The 26,366-nt window shown below is 43.7% G+C and overlaps 1 protein-coding gene across 4 annotated transcripts in view; it reads right to left on the reverse strand.

Annotated features, from left to right (window-relative positions):
• Positions 1–19,667: 19,667 nt before the first annotated feature.
• Positions 19,668–26,366, reverse strand: part of LARGE1 (LARGE xylosyl- and glucuronyltransferase 1) — a 453,793-nt gene continuing 447,094 nt past the window's right edge. For all 4 annotated transcript variants that reach the window (XM_053919473.2, XM_053919472.2, XM_024579159.4 and 1 more), the window contains exons 14-15: positions 23,644–23,839; positions 19,668–21,178 (exon numbers count right to left, since the gene is read on the reverse strand). In XM_053919473.2, the coding sequence (XP_053775448.1) occupies positions 20,981–21,178; positions 23,644–23,839 (394 nt within the window). In that variant the 3' untranslated portion in view covers positions 19,668–20,980. The remainder of the gene's footprint in view (positions 21,179–23,643; positions 23,840–26,366) is intronic.

Here is a 26,366-nt window from a genome sequence, read left to right on the forward strand (position 1 = left end):
AGGAGGTTGTTACAATCAAGAAGATGAAAGAGAAACAACAGCATAATTCCCAAAGGAAATAGAATGGGAGAAATAGTGAGTAAGAGACAAAATTAATGAAATAGAAAGCAAAGAAACAATGACATCCATCAAACCAAAATATCAATCATGGAAACAGAGAGGGAGAGGGAGAGGGCGAGAAGAGAGGAGAGGAGAGGAGAGAGAAAAGAAGAGAAGAGAAGAGGAGAGAAGAGAGAAGAGAAGACAAGAGAAGAGAAGAGAAAAGAAAAGAAGAGAGGAGAAAAGAAGAGAGGAGAAGAGACAGAGGGAGAGAGAGAAGAGAAGAGAGTGCCTCATTGAGAATGAAAAAAATGGACAGATCTGCATATTTTTAAAACCACAGGAGAACACTATACTGTACTGAATATTCTTACCATTCTATTCATGCAGTTTTGTACCAATACTGTCTCTTGCGTTGATGCCTCTTGCCTCTCCTCTAATTACCAATCCATAACTCATCTCCACATTCGTGACTTGTCTCTTTCTTCCCAGGTGAGTGGCTGCTCAGACTATGTACTCAATGTTATGGCCTCTCTATTTTGAGATCAAGGCACTCTCATTTCTAGCTTCCAGGAGATGCCTTGTACTTCTGGGAAGAGCCATTTTGCCAAGTCTCCAAATAGCTTAATGTGGTATACAAGTTATTGCAAGGTCAAGCTCTTCTATGCCTCTCTGGATTTGTCACTTAAACCCAGTATCTTATACTCCTGCCTCAGCCATAGTGAGCCACTCGTAGCTCCTTGGACATGCATGCTCCCTCCCACATCTGGACCATGGCACATCCTGTTATGGCCACCTGAAACCACGTGTTCCCCAAGACACACGCACTCCCCATCCTGTTAGCTTCGGTACCTTTCCTGATTATTTAGGGCTGGCTTAGCGTTTCCTTCTCTGAGCTCTCATAATGGCGGTGCAATTCCTCACAGCCCTGCTTACCACATTGAAGGCCAGGGCTGGGTCTTTCTCGCTGCTGAATTTCCAGCATGTAGCACAGTGCCCTGCACATACCAAGCAAATGGATAAGTGAAAGAACAAAGCATGAGTGGACATTGTCAGGATACCATTGTCATGGTATACTCCCAGGGGAGGGGACCCTGACTCGCCGAGGACCTCGTGGCAGTTCTGTACCTGTGGTGAAGACGCGTGACTCACTCTGCTCCCAGCACTTGTCAAAAATATCCCTTCTCCAAATTCAATTTATATGCACCGATCAATCTTCTAGTCTTAATGCACTTTGCAAATAGCTTTCTTAAACTGGAACAGAACTGTGTTGGCTGGCTGATACATTCCTAGCCGATTGGTGGATAGATTGCACACTGAAAATGAGTATTTGGCCCTCTGCTTTTCAAAGCAATCTTATATAATTTTGGTTGACATGGATACGATCTCAGACCTCCTGCTGGGAACGGAAGGAACTAAGTTTTTCCTTCCCCTTTTTTTCCTGAAGGAAGGCAGTTCTTATTTCTTATGTTTTCCCCCACAGGGCCTCCCACAGTATAGAATACCTTGATTGCACTCAATAAGCCTAAGTCGAACTTAACAATTAGCAAGGCTGAGAACTAAACCCCAGGGACATGTATTAGTTTGCAAGGGCCGTCATCACAAACGGCTGCAAACTGAGTGGTTTATCAACAGAAATATACCACCTCGTGGTCCCGGAGGCCAGAAGTCCGAGATGTTGGCAGAGCGGGTTTGTTCTGAGGGCCGAGAGGCAGATTCTGCTCCAAGCCTCTCTCCTCACTTCTGGTGGTTTGCCAGCAATCTTTTGGCTCTTCTGGGCTTACGGTAGCATCACCCTAACTCCTGCCTTCATCTTCACGTGGTGTTCTTCTGTGTATCTCTCTGTGCCCGATTTCCCCTTTTTATAAGGACACCATTCATATTGGATTAGAGGCCCACCCTACTCCAGGATGACCTTAACTTATATAATTACACTATTTAGAAATAGGGTTATTTCTAATATTTCTAACGTGCTGGGCTGCCCGGAGCTAGAACTTTAGTACTATATGAATTTAGAGGAGGTGTAGATCTAGGCACCAACCATCTGTAAATGATCAGATTTTTAGCATCTCAAACACTCTGAACCCCAATTTTATTCATTCATTCAACCAGTCTTTACTAAGCTCTCTATTTTTTAAAACCAAGTGCTATCTACGTTACTAGGGCTGTAACATTGAACAAAACAGACACAATCGCTACCTTCATAACCTGTGTACTCCAGCTGGGAGTGATGCTAAGGGAAATAAGGCAGGTGGCGCAAGACAAACACCATATGATCTCACCTACAAGAGGAACCTAATGAACAAAACAAACGAACGGGCAAAATAGAACCAGAGACATGGAAATAAAGAACAAACTGACAGTGACCAGAGGGGAGATGAGAGGGGGATAAGGATGAAAAGAAGGGGAAGGGACTAGTCAAGGAACATGTATGAATAACCCACAGACATGGACAATGGTGTGGGGATTGTCTGTCAGAGAAGGGGGTGGGCTGGGGGGAGGAGCGCAAAGGGGGAAAATTGGGACAACTGTAATAGAACAATAAAATATTTATTTTAAAAAAGATAATTAAACAGCATTAACAAGAAATTGAGTCAAGTGCCATGAGGTGGAAATTACAGAATTAAACAGGAGCATAGGGTAGAATCATCTCACCTAGTCTGGGAACTGGGGTAGAGAGCTGGGAAGACTTTCCCCCGAGAATTGACATTTAAAGTGAGCAGGTAAGGAGAGCGTAGAGCCAAGCTTATGCAGTTATCAGGAAGATTAAGTTGGATAACATCATTTAGATAAAGGCTATTCTCTTGCTCCCATGGATTCAGCTTCCTTAGACTCTCCTGTTATATGTGAAGCGCATACTGTGTGCCAGGCTCGGTGCTGGCTTCCCACAGCGTATCTAATCTTTTAATGACAATCCCACGAAGACAACTCAAAGTGCTGTATCTTCTAAAAAGGAACAAAAAGAACTATCTCATTTGGACTAAATTATGCAAAGTGCAATGGGATAACAAAGAGGGTGAAAATCCTCTCTAATAGTACATTGTGAAATTATAAGCCATTATCATTGCCATTGCTTTACTACATATTTATATCTGGACATGATGATTAGTATAGCCTACATTTCACTAATATTCTAGATACTGAATTGGTGCAATTGAATTTGTGGTCCTATACCTATCTCCCCTTTTGTTCTCCCAAGAATTCTGTCGATTTAGGACTGCACTTATATAACTGAGTTTTAGAAACTAAATGCACACATTTCATGCGACCTCACGAAAATTTAGTTGATGTGGACACTTCATTCTAGTCTGTTGGGATAATCTTGAGTCCTGAATTTTTTATTCACATAGCTCTTTCCTGGTAGATTTGCTAAGCTTCCCTTCTGTGACTTCATCTGAGATTCTGTTAATAGGATCATGGCCCTATTTTATTTCCTTGGCTTCTGCCAACTCCATGTTCAGGAAACTAGAGCCACTACCCGCTTCCACCTGTCTCAAGCTCCTGAGAGGATACAGCCGGAAGCAAGATTCAATAGCCTTCTTTCACTCCTTCCCCTTGCTGGGGCTTATTATTGTGCTTGCTCTCAGATTCTGAGATTTGGTGGTCCAGGCATCACTTTTGGGCCCTTCCTTCTGCCCCTGACTCTGAGGGCACCCTTAAGATGACGTGCTGGGCTGCCCCTGTCATGGCACATCCCGTTCCATGTCCTGACCTCCCTCTTTCCCCACCCCATCGTCCCGATCTGCGTGCTGAGTATATGCCCTGCCCAGAACAGTGAATGGTTGGCAGGTGGCTTGACAATTTCACAGATAAAAGCAAGGGAATGATTTTGTTCACATATTTGAAATTAATTATGCTTTTTATGGAAATTGCATTGTTTCTCAAATCATTACATTCTTAAAAAGTTTGATGCCAACCCCATGGCCATCATATAATATTTTACATCATTTGTGTGATTGTTTTCACTTATTCAGTTTTCATTTTTAGTGTTACTCTACTGTGCTATTTTATGCTCCAAAGTGTTCTTTAAAATGTGTACCATTGACTCAAAGTAGTTCTTTGAATCACAAAAGTAATGAAAATAATAATTATATTATAAATGTAAATTGTGGACAAATCCACATACAACATAAAGTGGGAGAAATTAAAAATATTATAAATATATATTATGGCCATACAATATAAAGTGAAGAAAAAAATCTTCTGCCAAAAAATGAAAAGTATAAATAGAGGTAAAAATAGACTGTAAAAGATAATAAGTATCTGAAACTTGTGTTTCATTGAACTTGCAATCCATTAGCTTCTGCCCAGGGAACTGTCAGTTGTGAATCCTTGCAAATACTGGCAGGTAGCCACAGAAATGCACCATTTTCGGATAAAACTGTGGCCTCTTTAGTGATCCAGTCAAGTTTTTGCCCCCAGTCCTTGCACTAAATAATTGTTGCCAGTCTGATGTAAGTGAATTTTATATCCAAATGTAAAAAAAGAATCCACAACTCCAGAGGCATTATTCAAAATATGCGCAAACCACCCCACTGAGCTAGTCAAAAAGTTAATGAAAATTTTGAAAATTACTTGATTAAATAATGCTGTTGGATATTACATACTATTAATGGCAAAATGGGAAAATAAACTATTAGGTGTGAACTTCTAGCCTATATTTTGCAGACCACTGCTATGCAGAGTGCGAGGCGACTCCTTGAATATGTGTAATGCATATATGACAGAGAAGCATTGAATGGATTGTAACGTCGAAAGCTTGTGCCATAAGAGGACTTTTTTCATTTAAATTAAAATGATTTTGTGAGCCATGTGGAGGTCTGTACAAATGCACTGGGATCCATCCCAACAGTCAGATTTTCTCAAATAGTTTATTCACAGAAACTAATCAGTAGACAACAATATACATCCCCATCTTGATTGAAGGGTGAAAAAACTGGAAATGTTTACTATGACTGAATCATAGCCAGTACAGGTACATCTTTCCCGTGTGATGTGTTGAGAAGTGGTGAGTGAATACAAAACTATTTTTTTTTTCATACTGACACAGAGTGGTTGATAAAAAAAAGGATATTTTTTGAAGGTAGGGTAAACATTTCTTTGTGACTTGATTACTTCAGTTATTTAGAATGGATTGATATATTGAATCAGTATCTTGAATTAAACTGAAGCTGTCATTTCACAGCTAAAGGATTATAATTTAGAATTTCTTAAGACCAGACTGTAAAGAAATTCTTCAGTCATGTAGCTAATAATTCTCCTCCATTGTTGGAGAAAGAAACTGATGATATATTATTGATGATGTTTGAAAAATCACATCCAAAGGCTGCCACAAACCAAGCAGAAATATTTTCCAGAGACACATTCAGCCAGAGAATAAATTGGTATTCGTCTTTCAAGTTGAAATACACGTTTGAAAGTTAAACTTTGCATTTGAAGTGTTTGTATCTATTGGAAGATGGAAAGCAATCTTCAGTAATAAATCTATTCTTTCTGAGGCAATGTTTTATTTGAAGACCCAGAATTATCTAGATATCCTTACAATTATTCATTAGAATCTTCCAATTTAGAAGGAATAGAGAGTGAGGAAATATACTGACTGTGGAACCTGGACATGTCTCAAGCTATTCATTATCAAGCTGGATGTAGATAACCTGCTAAAAATGGTGTCCTGCGTGCAACAGACGCCCAGGAAGTGGTCCATACTAGAAATTCTGACTAGGTTTCTGTCTCTTCAGAAAGCTCCAGCCCCGGAACGGGGAATTGCCCTGATCACAGGCTATTGACCAAGTTAACGTGTCCTATTTCCCAAGATTGTAACCTCATCCTTGGTTTTTGACCCATGACTCAATCAGATTGCTTACTGTTGTTCACTACTGGGCCCTTGGTACCCTACACCACCGATCTTATTGAATATTTTAGAGCCAGCTGCTCCAGCTCTGGCAGTAAGATAGACTGCTGGGTTCTCCTGAAGGTGGATGGCCCGTCTGCTCTTTTTGGAGCTCATTAAGAAAGGCATACTTCTTTCTTCCTCCTGCTGGGTTCTTCTATGTGAGGCACATCAACCAGTGAAACGTAGCTGGCCCTAAGGATCTCCATTTAACAGCTATGTGATTTTTAAAAAATATTTTATTATTTATTTTTAGAGAGAGGGGAAGGGAAGGAGAAAGAGAGGGAGAGAAACATCAATGTGTGGTTGCCTATCATGTGCCCCCTACTGCGGGCCTGACCTGGCCTGCCACCCAGGCATATGCCCTGACTGGGAATCAAACTGGCGACCCTTTGGTTCACAGGCAGGTGCTCAGTCCACTGAGCCACACCAGCCAGGGTAGCTATGTGATTTTTGAAGAAGAAATTGGGCCTGAGGAACCCATGCCTGCCTCCCCTGTTTCTTCTTGGCCCCATGCTAAACATGAAGCAGAGACTGCACCCACATGGATGGTCTGGCTGGCGTCCAACACCTCTGTGACAGGGTGGGTCAGTCCATGTGATTCCAGGGTCCAGCACTAGGGGCGTTCAGCTGGCCTGCGTATGTCTCATTACCAATATCAATTTATCTGGGTAGTAAAAGAGGCATTTTTGTTCTCCCTTTGCCTATTATTTCATATCTCTCACCCAACTCAAAGGGTTGGAAAAGGGGGTGCTATTATTTAGCTTTGTTCAGATTTTCAATACCAGCCTCTATGGCCAGATTGCTCTCCCCTGCTGTCCCACCTTGGTGACAGGAACCAGAACAGTGACAGAGCCCATTCCTTCTCCCCACCAGCTGGGGCCTCCTATGCCTGGACCTCAAAGAAGCTCCAACTATGATAAGACTGACAGTTAACCAGCAGTTTCTGTCTATAGCGATTTAACCAGGTGTAAAAACATTTAACAACTATCAGCCAGTCCCTGTATCTCCATCTTGCCCATAATCCATTTCAAAGGATTTGCACCTCTATGTTCCACCAGACTGACACAAATACTGAAAAAGAAAGTGAGGCCAGTTTATTCTGTATTTTTGTTGATTTTTCTTAATGCCACCAGGTTGGTGGTAAAGCTAAACCTTATATATTTTTATAACCTCCATGTCTGGCATACATTGCATACTCCGTAAGTGTTTTTGACAAATGAATTACTTAATCAAATAAACCTTTGCTAACTCCTAGCAATGATCATTTAAGGTTTTAAATGTTTACATACCATTTTTAATGATAATTCCTTCAGTTTCGTCTTGCTCTAATTTCAAAATCTTCAGTGCCTATTTCTAGGATCCCTTTTTACGTTGTTGGTGAGACAGAATAGTATTTACCTTCCCCCAGTTTTCCAGCCTAACGTTTCTTCTCTGTCATTTGTTAAAGGGCAGAGATGTTGACTCCATCAACACAGACACATTTTATTAATACATTCTGTGCCCTGAGATGTAATTATTCTGGTTTGGAGAATTTAAACTCATTTACAGCATATTAAATGCTCTATTATCATTATCTTTTATCTTCATGAAAGTGTCCTCTTAAAGACAGCTTTTCTACCATTTATTGTTTGGAATTATTCCCCTTGGCAAAGTAAAGCAAAGTAGGAATTGAGTCATTTACTTTTCTCTTTCATGTGTTAACGTTCTAATTTCTGCCCAAAGCAGCAAGTCTGAGCCTGTCTTTGTTTCATTTGTACTATTATTTACAGCTTTGCCAGCCTCTGCTCTTCTTGGCAATATTCTTTTGGGTTCAATATTTTGTTGTTATCATTTGGCTATGATTCTTTTCTTCTGTATTTGGTGCATATGCTCCTATTTTAAAAACAGAGGCAAGGAGATACTTTAAAGGTCACGCTCTGAGAGCTCACTGCCAGAATTAGGGTGTGTACAAGGTCATCATCCTTCTTGAGTGCAGTTGATAGGACAAGGGATGGACAACTAGGAAGCCAGACTCTCTTCCATCATTTTGAAGCTGAGACTGGATAGGTATTTAATCTAGGCTGGCCGCCTGAGGGAGAGATTAGGACCTCAGAAGTGGAATGGAAAATAAGTGGGCTATAATCAAAGACTTGGTAAGAGAAAAATAGACAAAGGTGTAGAACGAAGCAGAGACAGCGAACCAAGGAGACGAACCCCCGGTGGCTTTGCAGGTCCTAGCAAGTCATGGCAGGATAATTTTCCGGATTTTCAATTTGTACTCTCGGTCCCTCGCTGTTCCTGTTATGAGGTGGTAGCTGGATCACTAGATCACTTGATTTTCCATGTGTCAGGGTAAAAAGCAAAAGCTACTTAAAGGCAAAACAGAGAAGCCGTGCAGGGCTATGGGTAAGAGCAAGAGTTCTTATCTGGCGTAGAAGAATCTTGTCACTTCCTGGCTGTGAGAACCTTGGCGAGTGGCATAATCACCCTCTTGTCCCACCTGTAGAATAAGGGTAATGCTGCCTACCTTATAGGGTTGTTGGGACAATTAAATTAACTAAACCTGTAAAGTCCTTAGAACATTCACTATCACATCCTGAAGGAACTAATGAGTACAAGTGACTTTTGTTATCTTAGTTTTTTTGTCAAAGCCCTAAGCTGCTTGAAGAATAGCCCACTGGGTCCCAGGGGTGAAAGGAGGAAGAGGAGACCCCTGAGGGCACCGGAGTGTGTGGAGTGGAAGCAGACCAGGCAAAGAATGGAGAGCAGCTCATGCAACACCCTGAAGCAGTGTCGGAGTGTGGGGCTGAACCTCGGAGGGAGGGCTGACTCAGGAGTCTGAGAAAGGACCCTGCTCCCCACCGTCACCAGAGTCCCCATGCCCAGAGGATGGCAGGGATGACAGCCTGCTGGCTGCTTCCAATTTCCATTCATTCTTTCTTCTGTGGTAAAAGAATGCCCAATGTTAGCTGGCCACCCATGTAATAGAAGTGGCTGGATATTTTTTATGTGAGAGGGAACTAGACTTGGATCTTAAGCCATTGCAATTTGGTTTTAATTTTTACATCCAGCCAAATGGAGTCCTACCTGATACGGCAAGAAAGTGGCAGAGCTTCCAGACCTGAAGTGCAGACAAGCACAATAGGGCAAGTAGGACAACTGGTGGGGATTTTCAGGACTGCCAGCTGGCCAGACTGAGCAGGTCTCCTCGCTTCTCTGGTGCCCCCTTGGACGAAGGTGGGCAAGAATGTCCCCCCCACCCTGCCCGCAAATAACCAAGTTTTTATATCCCTCCAACCTGGGAAAATGGGAGGATCAAAACCAGATACAAATTGTAGTAATATTTTTATATCTGAGGGGTTTTTTTTCCTATGAGATTCACAATCACTAGAGGCTTAGCTGCCCTTGGATTTTGTGATTTATCCCTGAATCCTTTTGTTCATTTTAAAGTGAATTCAAAATGAATTTGTTATTTGCACCCAAAAGGATCATCCCTAAGACGGATGCTACCTGTGCAGCCAAGTTAACTTCTTAAGGTGTCTCTTTCTTTCATCTCTAGCTAGGCATGTTTTAAATTATATGGTCAGATTTCATTTTTAGGGTTCTTCTACCCTGGTTGTTTTGCTTTTTTGAAGAGTCAGTTCCTCCATTTTCCCCTCGTTTGACATCTGCCTTATTGAAGTTTGGAGTTTAGGGAGGTGGGGTGGGGGCCTCCTCCCTTCACCCCGTGCTGATTCCGAGCTGACCCATCTCTTTCACTGTATTGTCATTTCCAGACAAAAAGGCAGTTGTTCCTTATCGATCTAAGTCCGGAATGGCAGATCTTACTGCTTTCTCTACCAGCTGAACTGTCAGGAAGGCAAACCAAGGATTTATCCCCTGAAATTCTTCCGGTGGGATGGATCTACCTAAAGATGTGTAGCTCCGCAAATCTTTCAAATGTGGTTTTTACACACGGGGAGGACATCAGAAGAGATTCTTAGACATGGTGTGGATAACCCCTATGGGGCCTGCCTTTGTGGTTTAAACCATTCAGAGACCTGGTGTTCTTTGAAATTGGTTGACTGTGAAAACAAACTGAAGCCAAACTTGGGAGAGAAGTAGCTGGAAAGAATACAGATATAAGTGGGCAGGAGGAGTGAGAAACTCAACCCGCCTGCTTTGTTGCAAATTCAGTCTGTTGTGCTGTACAAGCTACTTTAACTTGCTGAGTGTTACTCTTTCCATCTAGAACATGAGGGTAGTTCTCTCTCTTCTGGGCAGTTAATAAAATTGCCTGGTACACTGCTTGGACACTAAATAAGTTCTGTCCAAATGTGGGTATTATTACGATCTTAATGTGCCCAAAATCCCAGCCTCCCATTTCCGTATTGATTACTGTTCCAAAAGGAAGGAGAGGACAGCAAACTAGCACCTGTTGAGCACCAACTGTACCCCACATACTCTGCTAAGGACATCACATGTGCATTTTCATTTCACCTTCATTTAACTACCCCTGTGTGACATACATACGCATATAATCCTGTGTTCATTTCGTGAGCAGGGTTATGGGAATTTAAATGATCACCTGCTCAAAGCCTCTCAGGTAATAACTTTCAGAGACAAAATTCTGGGTTTAGGTTTACTCCAAAGCTGGGGCATGTCTGTCATATACCACCCACACAGAAGCCACTGGAAAGAGAGCAAGGAAGTGAATAGTTGGAATTCCAAGGCTATCTTATTTGTTTAAGGCATATATTTGTATTCATTTGTTTTCTTCAGTAATTGCAATTTGTATATGGCATGACACGAATTTATGGAACTCGAGAATTTATACCTGTTGGGAATATAAAATCAATTTCCAACAGTTAATCTTCCCACTGTCAGCCAGGAACCCAGTTAGGTCCTAAGTTCAAGGCCCTCCTCTGCTCAAAGCCCTCCAATGGTTTCTCATCCCACTCTGAGTAAAAGTCAGTCTTTAATGGTCTACCAGGCCCCTATGTATTTTGTCTCCTCCCACCCTTACTTCTAGCCCCTCATTGCTTATCCTTCTTCCCCAGGCCCCTCTGCTCTAGCCATCTTTGCCTTCTTGCTAATCTTACTCCAGCCTGCCAAGGGCTCTCCTGCCTCAGGGCCTTTGCACCAGCTTTTCATTCAACCCGAACTGCTCTTTCTCGGATAGCCACATGTCTCACTCGCTCACTTCCTTCAAGTATCTGAACTTGTCAGTGAGGCCTTCCCTGACCATGCTTCAACATTGCAAGCACCCTCACACCACACTGCCTCCCCATATCTTAAAGACCCCTTTTCTCCTTGCCATGAGGAGGAAACAGACCTCCGTCAGAGATAACATTCCTCCCCATGGGACACAGAAGGCCTTTAATCAGCCCTCAGCAGCACAGAACAGGAAAGGCCTTAGAAATCATCATAATCAATTCTTCCATCTCACAGATGAAGACAGGAGGGCTCAGAGAGGGAAAATGACCTGGTCAGTTGGGGGTGATGAGGCCAGAAGACTAGAAGAGAATGTTATTGAAAAAACAGTTTATTACAGAGACGGGCCTCGGAAGTAAAGCCAAGTTCATTCATTTATTTATTCAGCTAACACGTATCTACTTAGGACCTACTACGTGTTTGGATCTTGACCTACCCTGGTGAATAAAAGCAGTTTTGGTTCTTACCTACCTCCAGAGCCTCCAGCTTTATCAGAGAGGTGGCCATTGAACAAATTATCACGTAAACAAATGTGGAATACAATTGTGACAAGTGATGAAACACAAGTACTCAATGCTTCAAGATCCTCTTCTGGGGTTTGACTAGGGCAGAGAGGTCAGTGACCACTTTCTTGATGGAATGATGGTAGAGATGAGAACTGAAGAGTGACTGGTAGCTGGTTGAAGGAGCAACAGGCAGTGTAGGCAGTGGGGTGCGGTGTGGTGAGATGGGGTTAGAAACAGAGGTAGAGGAGAGTTTGCACAAGACAAGAAATTTTATCTGTATCCTAAGAAATGCTGAAAGGTTTAGCTGAATAGGTTTATCCTATTTCCATTCCTTACCTGTACTCGCACTGACAAATAATGTTAAGAATAAATGTAGAGTATAGGGAACTGTTCCGCGTGTGGAAAATGTAGCCCAGCCCCCACTCAGAAAAGCCAGTGGGGACCAAGATCCAGCACACAGGCCCCACACCCACAGATAGGTTCTCCCGTGGGGAATCAGGCCTGCATTGTACCTAGGCTGCTATGAGACTTGCTTCTGCTAAAACTCCCTCACCCTGAGGCAGCAAATGTTTACTGAGTATCTTTAACATCCTAAAGTCTGGCCTAAACCTCCCAAGTATGGAGTGTAATTAGTTCAACCACTTTCCCCCTTGATCTGTAACATCCTTCTCTTTGAAGTAATTAGCAACATTCTTTCCTTTGTTATCTGTAAAAGGTAATCACCTACAGTGAACCTGTGGATAGTAAATGAGAACCTCCTGATGTAATATACCCAGGAAAGCAATAAAAGCCTGTCCAGGCAGGGGTGGGCTCTCTGGCCCTCTCGCCCTCTCTCTCTCTTAGAGAGCGGCCATGCCGTCCCTTTTTCTCCGCAGGACTTCTATAGTCCCTGTGAATTCGTCCATCGCAGCCACAACATGTGGATCCCTCGGGCCGGGGTCCACATCAATAGAGGAGGCAGGTTCAATTTCTATTCAGATCCACAAACCATCCAAGGGGCAGAAAATAAACTTGGAAAAACAGTCCCTCAGTCCCTTGTCGCATCACGCTTTTCTGGTCACCTCGGCAGTCAAATGCCTCCCGTTTCTCTGCACGCCTGACTTGTGTGTGCACTGCACACGCACCGCTTTACAAGCACTGCATTTTAATGATGTCTTGACATTCCCGATATGGGAGTATCAGAGCGTATGCTGATTAATCTTATTTAATTCCAATTAGTTTGTCCACTTGGGTCATCTGAGTTGCAATTATTTGCTGTCAGGGTGCTGAAAATAATGCCCATCCTGACTTCTCCAAATGATGGTAATTCAATTGCAGGGTCTCTCCTGGTGTTAGGAATGACGTCCCCCCTCTCGTTCCAGAACATAAGACTCAGGAGCACCATTATTAGCTGCTTTGGAAGGTTTCTGATGTAGTGTGTTTGCCTGGTTGAATGTTGCTCTTCTGTAAGAACCACATGTTTCTGACATCTGCGGGTTTGCTGACTCTGGACTGCTTGTCCCTTTCAGGGCTAGTCTTCTATACGCAGATCAAGCAGCCCACAGCCCTTACCCGTCACCACCTCCTTTATGGAGCTCTTACACTCTAGACCACTCCTCTGCTCCAGTATCCCAGCCCAGATACCAGACAACCAGAGACAGCCCCAACCCCAGAGCCCTCTGAGATTATTGCAGTTAGCCAATTGTCAGCCTGCTCACCCTGACTCAACCATTCCCTCCCATGGAAACCACAAGGAAGGCCCTAGCTTGCGTTTCTCTCCCATTCCCTCTGCCTCTTGACCCTCCCCAGTGCTCCCCCATTTGGTGCTCCATGGTGTGGCATGCCCGTTCCTCTGTAAATAAACTATCTTTTCAATGACTATCATCTCTTGATCTGTTGGCCTCATCACCCCTGAATAATAATAAAATGTACATTTTAAAATATGTTCCTCAGACTCTTTGCTTTCATTCCCTGCTGAGAAGTCCCAGATGTAAACCCTCTGGTCTCCCTGGGGTGTGTGTTAGTGAAAATGGGTGGATTTTGGAGCCTGGCTGACCTCTTACCAGCTGCAGCACTGTGAGCCCTTTGCTTCATTCACCTCCTTGACCCTTACTCCCCCACGCACAGAAATGAGGGTCACAGCACCGACCTCACAGGGATGGTTGAGGAATAAATGAGATAGTGCAGGTTATCTGTCTACCTAGCACAGAACCCACACTAGTGGCTGCTTGACACCCGTTAGTTCCCGCCTCCTTTCAGGAAGTGGAGAACCTCTTCTGCCGTCTGCTTTCTGCCTGCCAGTTTTACTGTTCAGTCAACCAGGAATCTTGAAGAAAATCCCTGGATGATTTATTGTAAGCTTTTCAACCTTTGCTTCCTTTACTGGTTAACCTCCAGCCAACCAGAGCCTTTTATTTCCCCCTTCATAAGCCCCCTGCAGACTTGGACAGCTCCTGAGGGTATTTCCATGAACTGTTTGGACCCAGCACTCAGTCTAGCTGCTCTCTCTTGCTCACAGCTCCGGAGAGCACAGAACTTGGAGTGGGGCCTGGGTTCCAACTCTGATTCTGCTTCTTGTCATGATCAGGTAGGACAGGGGTGAGCCACCCTAAGCTTCCATTCTACTCCCTCGTATCTGGACTCCTGGCCCACAGGAACCATGAGATAATCAATAGGTATTGTTTTAAGTCACTTAATTTGTGGTCATTTGTTACACTGCAGTGGAAAACTGATACAACCCCTAAGGACAGTAAATGCACAGTGAGGGGTCCGTTATAATTGCATGCCATTTCATCCCCTATCAGCCAATCAGTAAAGCATAGTGGTTAGGAAGGTGAAGACCGGGGCCAAACTGCTGGGATTAAATCCTGCTTTGCTACTTATTGTGGACTTCATGCAAATCACTTAACCTCTGTTCCTCCATTTGCTCCTTTGTAAGATGGGTCTAGTACTAGTGTTTACTCCTTGAACTACCTAACTTACTAAGTGTCCAACACTTAGAACTGTGACTGGTGCAGGCCAAGTACTACCCACGTGCTTCCTAATGTTAGTACCAAATCAAAATCAAAATGGAAGCTGTGTTTAGAATCACAGATCAACAATCTCAAATTATAGACATAGAATCTGCACTCCAGAGAGGAGTCTTGTTCAAAGCTAGGATAGTTCTACATTCACAAACTCTATTTGATCCTGAAGGTGGAGGATCTTAACGTCCACATATTAAAACCCCTAACCCATTCATGGGAAAATCAGGGGCAAGAAAAACTATAGCAAGAATCAGGTTTAGTATCTAAATCAGGTTCTCAAATAACCCCCTACCCTTGATGTCTCCTCTTAGTAGCTTTTCCTCCACGTCCAACTCTGCTTGTGTTCTGTCAGTCTCCAGGAGTGCTCTGTAGCCAGTTCTACCCAAGTTAAATAATCTTTGGGGAGGGTGGAATTGTTCATGAACTAGCTAATGTGGGTGCATACGTAACAAAGTAGGAGAGAATGTAAGAATTCTTGCATTGTTGTTTCACCTTTTTTCCTGGTCAATCTAGGGAACTAAAGAAACGGAAAAGGTTCATACTTATATCCATACATAATACACATCCATCCTAAAATACAAAGCATTTCAATTAATGAATGCATCTTAAAAGTTGCTATAAAACTTTTAGGCAGATAAAAAATGATCACTTTCATTTTCCGGGGATCAAGGCAACTGAGTGGGGTCATCAATGTGTCCTGTGACACCACGTCATGCCATAGAGTCCAGCCTGTTGGACGCACTCACCAATGCAAGGCATACACATTGATGGTGAACCTTCTGAGTGCTGGCTTCTTTAACACTTACCTTCCACCAAAATTTATGTAACATAATGCACTATGTAATATTAGCACACTCAAAATGTCAATATACATATATACCTCATCTATGAGGCCTGCGTTATATACACACCTATTTCTCATTCAGAACACTCAACTAGCAAAACCACTGTCTACATGCTTCAAAAATGTCATTTTCAGAAAGTACAAAGAGAGGCCGAGGGATTGTTCCTGATCAGAGACTCTAGGCAACTAACTGCAGTGTCTGATCTTGGATTGGATCCTGGAACCCGGGATGCAGAACGGGACGGAGGTGGATTCTGCTATAAACAGGTTCTTACAACATTTGGCAAACCTTGAGAGGAGACTGTGTATTAGATGATGGCCTTTTATCAATGTTACCTTTTTTGCATTGGATCATTGCATTGTGGTTCTATAAGAGAATGCCCTTGTTATTTTTTTAAAAAAAACATGGTAAAGTAGTCAGATTTAAAGGGGCATGACATCTACAACGCACTCTCAAATGTTTTAGGGAAAAATACTGTATAGACAGAAAGGTGAAGCACACATGGCCAAATGTTACCAATTGGTGAATCTGAATTGGTGAAATGTTAACAATTGGTGAATAACCTCTGAATAGAGGTTATTTGTGTTATTCTTCTAATTCTTCCATTTGAAACCATAAATTTAAAAATAAGCCAAACTTGTTTGCATGAAAGTAATAAGGTGAAACCTATCTTAGCATTACCTGTTCACTTTTTAGCTCTCTAGGGAACTGTCCACGACATGGAAGTTGACTGCGCCCCTTTCGCTTGTATTCACAGTGCTCATCACTGAGTCGCTGCTCAATAAATATTTGTGGAATACAGAAAGAAACAACCATGACTACGGTGAGATTATTTGGACACCACTGTAGCCCTTCCTTTCTTCCTTCAGAATCACAGCAGCACAACTTACCCAGGAATCTGTTGAAGAGTTTCGTTCTGAGCAAACTGTGTGAATCATTTCATGGCACCGTCCCCGACTCACTGATCAGATGGCCTTGGTACCATGTCTTGGCAACATCACCCAAAATGCCATTCCCCAAGATGCTGTCTCAAGACTAGAGTATCTGTGTTGGAACAAACCAATGACCAGCTCCATCCAAATTCATAATGAGAAACCCTACAATTGTGTGGTGGCCCTATTATCTCCTTTCAGGTATCACCAATCAGTCCTTGAAATTGGAGGGCGCTAAGAACACTTTTGTTAAATGAATACAAACAAAGAGCATGATAGCTCTCTGATGTTAGATTCTATGGGTCTGAAACTTCTTAGAACATATTTAGCAGATAACTGACATTTCATAAACTTCAATGGCATTAAATTGGAAAATCAACCTTAGGATTAAAAAACCAAGGGGTAAGAAGAACATAACCATGAACTACAGGGAGGTATGACTGCATAAGCACAGCAGCCAACCTGATTCCAGTATCACATGAGGAGACAACAGCAAATAATGGAAACATATAGGTTTTTGAAGTCAGCCACATTTTTTAAAATCCTCACCTGAGGACAAGAGAGGGGAAGGGAGGGAGAGGAGAGAAATATCAATGTGAGAGAAACATCGATTGGTTGCCTCTCATCTGTGCCCCAATATGGGACTGAACCTGCAACCCAGACATGTGCCCTGAGCAGGAATTGAACCTGAGACCTTTTGGTTTATGGAATGATGCTCCAACCAACTGAGCCATACCAACCAGGGCGAAGTCAGCCACATTTTGGTTCAAATTCTGGCACCTCCGGGAACAATCTGTGTAATATGGGCAAGTCACAAAATTTCTCTGAGGGCTGGTTCCACTCTATTGATAATAATGATAATGATACTTTTCTTGTATTCGAATGTTGCGATGAGGACTCTACAGTGCCAACTACCATCGAAGCTCTGGTTGAGTAAATGGTGGCTGTTAGTGTGCAGCCACCAAGAGTGTGCAGAAGCCATCTCAGAGACGGGATTTTTAATCACGTTTCTTCTACTAACACAGAGCTCCCTGAAGGCCTGGTGACCACAAAATGAAGCCTTAACCCAAGACAGTAGAGTCTTTGAAAGGAACAGAATTAAAGTAGGGTCTGTCCTTTCATGATAGGGTACAAAGAAGCCATTAGTCAAGTCAGCAAATATGTGCATGGCAAATCAGCTCAACACAGAGATCACCTGGAAGCAGCATGCTGAGTTGAGGTCCAAGGGGGAGCTTACGACTGAGTGTCTCTACCTGTGCCACGCTACCTAGGAATCCAGGAACATTCAGGGAATCAATTGCTGCACCCCAGAGTCGATCTAGCTGTGCAAATATGGTTAGAGATTGCCTGGGTCTATTTCAAATGAGTTTTCAGAAAGCCCATGAGCATAGCAAGATTTGGAGCATCCAGGAGAGGTTGCTGTCCAGAGTGTATGTTACTGGATGGGTGTTGAAGCAAAAAAAAAAAAAACCAACAAATTGGAAATCTAATAGTCTCGTTATCCAGGTTCAAATCTGTCAGCCAGCCAATATTTAAACTGTTTCTTAGTGGAGTAGGGAGCAACACTGCTTGCTTTGTGGCTTTGGATTCAAACAAGTAGGCCTGCATTTAAACTCAAGTTCTGCCCTGTATTGATTATGTGAATTTGGGAAAGTTACTTAATTGCCCAGAGCTTGCTCAGTTTCCTCATCTATAACCAATAATATCCATTTTTTTGTTTTGCTGCAAGGATTCCATGAGCTAATGTATGCAAAATGTTCTTTCACATAGTGGTTACTCAATACATCTGAGCTCTCCTGAATACTGAATATTACGGGGGTTAAGTGAGAGAATCCTCTTCTTTCAGCTAAATGCCAATATGGCTAATTTAAGCATGAAAACATCAGTGTGACCCATTTCTAAGCTTGTTCTGCCCTTGGATATTGGTAGGAAGAAACTGACATTCACAGCTACTGTCTCTGTCCCAATGGCTTCAGCTCCCCACACATGGCTGGCAATGAGCTGCTGCTCCCAAAGTAAGGTCTGGGAATTCACACTGTTGGTTCTGCAGACAGTCTCCATGTTGAACTTGGACATCAGCCAACATCTGAGCTCTAGCCTTAAGTGAGATCCGCTTCAGCATGTCAGGCTCCTGTCTTTGGGGAAATAGGTTTTTCTCCTGTTGGAGAGTCAGTTTCTGGCTTTTATAAATTAGGTGTCCATGATACTACAGCCTCTTCCAATTTGTACCTATTATCTCAAAGCAGTCAGCACCTTTCACACTAGGAGGTGACCCAGGTTGGATGATTAATTATATGGTCACTATGATACCCATAGGGCTGCCAGTGAAAGCAAGGTGGCTGGGCATGATTCAGTGACCATGAAAAAAAATTAAAAATAAAAGGCTTTAAGGAATTAAAAATCAATTTTTAACATTGAGGAACCTGTGCTACTTGGCTCAAGTAGCTGGTAGTGGTTACGACAAAAGCTGCATCTATACATCCATTAACAGTGGCCTCCTCTAGAGCAAGAAGAGAATTTTTGAGCGCCCGTGTGTGCGCACACAGGGAAGAGAAGGCGGCATCGGTGTGCTGGTTTAACAGCCAGCTCTTGGGGTGGTGGAGCCCTGATCTGTGGTGTACCCATTCTCCATCGTGGCCAGTTTCAAGCTACAAATGTGATGTCCCTGAACACAGGAGAAGGAAGGAGATGCACGCAGTGAGTTCTTGTGAGCTGGTTCCCACGTGCCAGTGGAGAGGGGGGATGCAACGTGTACTTGGAATCTTTACTTTTTGTAATGTTCATGTATTCATTTTATAATATACATGCTGCACATATGCTATATGTGTAATACACGTATGGTAAATATATACACATACAGTTGTTGTCCTAAGTTCTTTTTAAAAACCAATCTGAGTGAAATGTCAATTTGAGCATGTAACACATCAAGGGTCTCATAAACCAGTTTGCCATGGGTTTCACATGACCATCAGGACACGGGATGGGGGTTCGCTTTACTATTGATGCCCGTGATTGACCTTGCTACCCCGTTATGTATCTCGCCTATAAAACATCTGTGTTGAGACTGAAAGGAAACGCAAAATGTGAAAATGCTTTGAGGGTTCGAGGATAAGGTGAAATCTAACCTCAGGCAAGGAGAAAAAGGGTTTAGGTGCCAAGGATGAGAAAAACGAAGTGGGAACAGAGAGTGTGAAGTTGCTGTTTATCGCTTTGGCTCTCTACACTGAAGTGTGCCTCGGCAGCTTCTTACAAGAGTGGGAGGGCAGCGGGGAAGAAACAGTCCATACTTCCGTTTATTGAATGCAGCGTTCGCCGGTCACATTGCAACTCAATACAAACCGCCCAGCAGAGCAGGGCATTCACTCTTATTCTCATCAATGTAAACACAACATTAATATTGAAGATTCAAGAAAATGGGTAAAAAGTCCAGTGTCTCCTCAATCTGCGTAACAGTGAAGGTGCTTGTCTACCCTCTGGACAGGCCCAAAGGGAGCCTGAGGTTGTGACCTCATCCCAGCCGCGGTGAAGTGGGCACGAACATAGAGGAACCCAACATATTCTTCCCGAAGGTCTCAGAACGGACGCGTGAATCTTCAGAACTGGGCTCACATGAAGTATGAAAGTTCTTATAAAGGCCTGAGAGGTTTGTACCTTTCATGTGCACTGAAACGGTCCCTTCAAAGCCCTTTCCCCAGGAATCAGTCGCTGCCAATAGAAAATGTGACTGGTTGTAAAACAGTTGGTTTTCATCTTTCCGTCTTAGTCCCTGGATTCTGGGGAGTTGGGAATTCAAGGTCATGGGGGCCTCATTGGTAATCCTGTAGCAGGCTGCCCATGTTTAACTATTGGCTGAAGACTCTTCCTCCTTGCTGGACCACTGCTGAGAGAGGGGTATTGGTTGAGGCAGCTGATTTTCCTTCAGAGCCTTAAAAGATTAGATTTTTCTATATTGGATTCCCATACCAAAAACAAACAAACAAATGAACCGAATTCCCCCAAACAAAAACAAATCAAAACAAAACAACAGTGACCTTGAGGATAAAGAACCAACCAACCCCACCTTCAGGTCCCACCAGGTACAATGTCCCCATTGGGCTTTTTCAAATGGTTGGTTCTGATCATTGGTTTGCCCTCTCCTTGGGTACTCAGCTAGATTGCAGGGCAAAAAGAAAGTTTCCTCTGAGTGAAGACACATTTTTGCCTTTATTTCCTGGAATGGCAGACTCCTAGCACCCCGACTTCCTTTTCTTAGAAAGCAATGAGACATTCAAAAGACCTGCTTGGTTTTGTGGCTTTGTGGTAGGATAACCCTATTGCTCCCTCTCACCCCTCCATGTCCCATTCTTGAAGACACAATGTGGACGAGCTCTTTTTCCACATTCTGGGAATGCTGGGTTGTGGGGCAGAGAGGGGCTGGACGGATCCTTGTCCCAGGTCTCTGTGGTGTGGGCAGCCTTGTTGGGCCAAAGAGACAAATAAAAACAAACCAAAAAAAGCATTGCTTAACTTTGAGTTTGAAGGCTGGGCCCCGAACAGCAAGTGGCTCTCCCCCTGCAGAATGTCTGTCCCTAGTGGTAGCTTCTTGGTGCTAGCTGTTGTTCTCAGCCGTGAGATATTTGAGGGCGGCAAAGCCATAGCGGCGGGACATGTCCTGCTGAAACTCTTCCTTCAGGGTTTTGAGACAGATGCGGTATTGCTTGTTGGACCGGAACTTGGTGATGTCGAAGCTGGGGGCGTGAGGCATGTGGATCATGTAGGCATTGGGAAGCACGACGAATTCATACTCCTGGAAGAAGACAAGAGCAGCTTGAGCACTTGCAGGAACCCCTGGTAATGTATGATGAATCCAAGTGAACGACTGAATGGCTAAGTGAATGAATGAAGTGGGCAATGTCATCAACAAGGAGGGCAGTACCAAGGACAGCACCACCACAGTGCTTCCATGATGCTGGACAAAGTACTGGGCTTCTCTGAGCCTTAGTTTTCTCACCTATAAAGTGCAAGTAATAATACCGACCTTGAGAGATGACTAATAACATGTGCATAGTGCTGGGCAGGGTTCATGGCCCATAAAATGTTCTTGATAAATGTAATCACATACCCGTGTAGTTGCTCTAGAACACAGGTGGCAAACACAAGGCCTGCGGGCCAAATCTGACCCTCCACTTTGTTTTTACCAGGCAGCAGTACTGAGCTCCTTGCCCCTAGTTAAGGAGTAGTTACATTTATACAGCCAGACCTAAAGTTACATTCGCCCCTTTGAGGGCAACCTCGAGGCGGATGTGGCCCCCGGTGAAAATGAGTTTGACACCCCTGCTCTAGAATGATGCAAGCCATGAGAGATTCTCTTGCTCAATTAAATGACATCTATTTATGTGATTTCTCATAGGACTCAATGAGATCTGATAGCTTCAACAGATTCATACAAAAGAGGGGCCAGAAAAGGAATTGAAACAAAAAAAAGCTTCCACTGGGCCGAAGCTCTTGTCTACATATCTTATTACAACTCACACCATCACATGGCATCCTCTGTGTGACAATACAGATAGCAACTCAGACCAAAAGCAAAATTTTGTCTCCAAAAAGCAAAACAGGTGACCAAAATTTAGGACACGTAACTCCAAGGAGAACCTGGCACACCTTAACTCAGAATCTATGTTTGCTGATTTTGGACATAATGTCTAATAAGCTTGGTCATCTAGCTGCCCAGCCCAGAGCAGAACAAATTCAGAGAGGGAACATCAGGATGGAGAAATACTAATACTGAGAAGGAGTGAGAAAAATCACGAAAAAAATGCAAGAACTCCCAGAGCTTAGCTGTCTGAAGCATTTCACGTGGGGACAAAGAGATCTACGGATCTACTAGCCCTTATGGGTGTGGACAGGTTACTTGTCAGGTGTGTACACGCTATTTCCTGAAATCGCTGGGAAGTGTAAAATTAGGTTTGGCACGTGCCATTGGCAAAGAAAGGAAAATAAGTGAAGAATTTTCAAGAGTTCCGTAAAATTGCCTAAAACAAACAAAGCCCAGATCTCAGTGCTGGAAAATTAACTTTATTTGAACCGGTTCACCTTACCACCGGCTGCATGCATGAATATTACATTTCTTCTCTTTCAAGCAGAAGCTGAGGTAGACGAAACATTTCTGTCTGGGAATAGCACTGGACCTCTTTCAAGGATAATTGAAAATACGGATATGAAAGGTCATGCTTTCTGTTGTTTAAATATGGACACTGTTCTACAACCTTCCATCAGTATCGGGAGCTCTCAGACCCAGATGTTTGACAGTCACCTGGGACTGCTCTCAAACATATGGGAACTGTTGGAAAGCTCTCTAGGTGATTTTTAGGGCAGCCAGCACTGAGCATCCAGCATTTCCCCCTGAACTCCCCCGTGCGCTTGCTGAGAAATATTTCCACTGTGCTCCATGAGGAGGTGCCTTGGAGAACAGTGTAGAGAGGAAAAAGGGTGGGCTTGAGGAGCCCAGGCATCCTCCCTACCTTAACCAGATTAGTTTGCTTTGTTTAACTGAGGGTTGACCAACTACAGCACATGTGGCCCACTGCATGGTTTTGTAAATAAAGCTTTATTGAACACAACCATACCATTTGTGTAGATACTACTACTGAACTACAGGAGCAGAGTTGAGACTCTAAGCCCCCCAAAGCCCCCCAAACTGACTATCTAACCCTTCACAGGAAAAGTCTGCAGACCCTGGTTTGGTTTAACCTATTAGAATTCTGCAGGAGACTGCTTTTGAAGTAGGTGCTCAGGAAGTGTTAGCTGAATGAATAAAAGGGTTTCATGAGTAAACACAGCCTAGCAATATCACTCTTAGTTATGAGGTGGAATACGTGGCTGAATCTTAGCTGCATGCTTTGGGGCATTTATATGGAACTCCCAGAATGCTTTGTGTCAACTACATGACTCACAGGCTGTGATGAATGGTCATCATTTGCTGGGCTTTACCACTGGACCGAGTGAGGATGCGGGAGTGAAATGGTTGTCATCAGACACCCACATTTGCCTGGGCCTTGGCTGGAACCCAACTCTCACCCAAGCATAAAAGAGGAATAGTTTTGGAATCAACAGCCTCGAGGGTTAGTACTGCCACACTCTCACTCCTGGCCCCTGAACACATCTTGTTCTCTCTTAGGTCTCGGCTTTCTTACCTCCAAGGCTCCTTTCAGCTCTAAGATTGAGGCTCCCCCCTCCCCACCCCTCTGGTCCACAACATTCCACTCCTCTCACCTGCGCATCCAGTTCCATGATATGAGCCACCTTGTTCCAGCCGAAGCCCACAAACCTCCGGTCATACTCTGGGCAGTCCCGTCTCACAACCACGTACGGCTCGAAATCGGCCTCCCACTCAACCCGGTAAGGCGTGGTGGCGGTCCGCCACTTGGCGAAGTTTGTGGGCGCGTGGCCTTTAGTCCAGACATGGTACCTGGGACACATGGAAAAAGCCATTGAGTGGAAAGAAGAGAGCTGAGCTTTCTAAATGCTGCTGATTTAGAGGAAGAGATATGTGCTGACATAGTCCTTGTTGTGGGCTGAACCGTGTCTTCCCCAAAAGATGCGTTCAATACCTAACCCCCATTAATATGGAACAGACTGCAGGTGAGCCTCTACTAATGTTACTCCTACCACTGGAAGACAGGGGTCTAAGGTGACCCTCAACATGACCTTTCTAAAAAGTTCTCCCCCTTGAGGTTGAACCTGTGACTATGTCACTCCTGTGACTATGTTACATTATGTGGCAAAAGGCATTTTTGTAGATACAATTAAGGTGACTAATCAGTTAACTTTGAATTAGTTGGAAGGGAGGTTATTGGGGTGAGTCTGACCTTATCATGTGAACCTTTAGATACGGGTCTGGAACAAAGCAAAGAGCCATGTGTGAGCTGCCTTTGGGGGACACGTGGCAAAGAACCAGCAGGGAAATGGTGACCTCAGTCCTACAATCTCAAGAAAAGGGGTTCTGTCAACAACCAGGGAGCCTGGAGGAGGAGCACATGCAGCCTGGCCCACACCTTGACTTCAGTCAGATGGAATCCTTCCTGAGCAGAGACTCAGCTACTCTGTGTCCAGACCTCTGACCCCTAGAGACTGTGCCATAACACATTTCTATTGTGTTAAGCTTTAAAATTTGTGGTAACTTGTTATATAGCAATAGAAAATGAATATAACCATATAACAACAATGTTAATAAGTTAATATTTATTAAGCACTTACTATATACTGGTTATATTGTAAATGCTATTATCTATAGCTTTAAATCCTCATAACTTACCCTATGTCAAGTTACAAATATTAAGTGGTAGAGTTGCGATTCAAGTATGGGCAGCCTGGCTCAAGGGCCGAGACCCTTAACCACTATGATGGGTTACTGCTCTTATATGTCACTGTCACTCACACTCTCTGACCTATATATAGAGCAAGAGTCAATGGCTGCACACTGACTTGAGTAAGTGAACAAATGAATAATCTTAAAACTTTGAGAGTCACCCAAGACAGAAGCCAGTTAGTGAGGCAGGAACATGCCTCTGGAGGTTACAAAGAGATGGCAGGAGGCTGGGAGTCTAGTGCAGCAGCAGATAGGGCCCAAGAAAAAGGAATTAGAGGAAAAGAACATTCTAGAAAGAAATGCCTCTTAAAATGATAGCAAGACAAAAGGATGGGAACCCAACAACTTAGCTGTAGGGAGAAAGGACCACATAGTCCTGGTTCCCCCTCCCCCTCAGGAGGACTCTCCAAAGCAACTGAGGGTGCCCTGAGTGTCTGGGGGAGGCTAGTGGGGTTCTTCTGGCAGGGAATGCAGCTGCTTTCTTATTTTGCCCATTCACAGGAGGCTGCCCTTCGACCCCCTGTTCCTGCAACCATGGAACTGTCCTGTGTGCTGAATGGATACTGGCCAATAGGCGCACTTTCAGTAAATTGTGTTGGAGACTGAGATGGCCAGGCTGGGCGAAGGCAGGGACTTGAGCCTCCACCTCCACCTCCACCGATTCTGCAGCCTACACCCAAACCAAATTTACCTGAATGGAAGAATATGAAAGGTCTGTAATGCCACTTTTGTGGATTGTGCAAAGGTAGGATATTGTGAGACATCGGGACTGGTCCACAAGTCTAGCCAGGAAGGAGTTGATAGTCTACTTGTGAACTGGCTGAACTGGCAGTCTTGACATCTAACTCCTTTGACGGAACTGGCCCGGAACAACCAACAACTGTGAACATGTACTATGTTGAATGCCTGCACAGGAGACCTGCTGGACTGGGGTTCAAATACCACCTCCACTACTTTGGAGCTGTGCACCTCATACAAGGCATTTAAAACCAGGCCTTATTTTCCTCTTTGTCAGCTGGGGGAAATAATATCTATGTTGTTGAACTGCGGAGGAGCTGAAATGAGAAAACATTTGTGAGAGCTTGACACTGGCTGGCACACAGGATGTATGCAACAAACGCTAGTTCCCTAACAGGCAGTGGTTAAAAACACTGGTTCTGGAGCCAGCCTGTCTGGGTTTGACTCCCGTCACTCAACAGAGGCAGAGAAGTTACTTAACCCCACCCTGTACCTTGGTTTCCTTCCCTTAGTAAGACAGAGACAGTCCGAATACGTACTTTGTGGATTTATGACCATGACTGCATATCAGTTCACATAAAGTACTCAGAGCAGTGGGTGCTGTATGGTAATTCCTCAAAAAGTGGAGATATTCTCCTTACTATTTCTTCTTGTTTGTTCCTAGGTATGATGCCAGCTCACAGTGGTCTTACTCTTGGCGATGTCATTGTGTCGATAACCATCTTATTCACCCTCCATCTCCAGAATCTAAAGTCCTAGACTAGGATGATGTAAAAATGAGGAATAAAGAGAGGGGAAGGGCAGAGACAGCAGCTGGGTCAGTCTGTCCACCTGGGTGGGGAGGAGGCAGCTTCCATTGTCATCCAGAAGACTGACAGTGTGCCACATT

This window comes from Desmodus rotundus, chromosome 3, assembly GCF_022682495.2.
Source record: "Desmodus rotundus isolate HL8 chromosome 3, HLdesRot8A.1, whole genome shotgun sequence".
Taxonomy (NCBI): domain Eukaryota; kingdom Metazoa; phylum Chordata; class Mammalia; order Chiroptera; family Phyllostomidae; genus Desmodus; species Desmodus rotundus.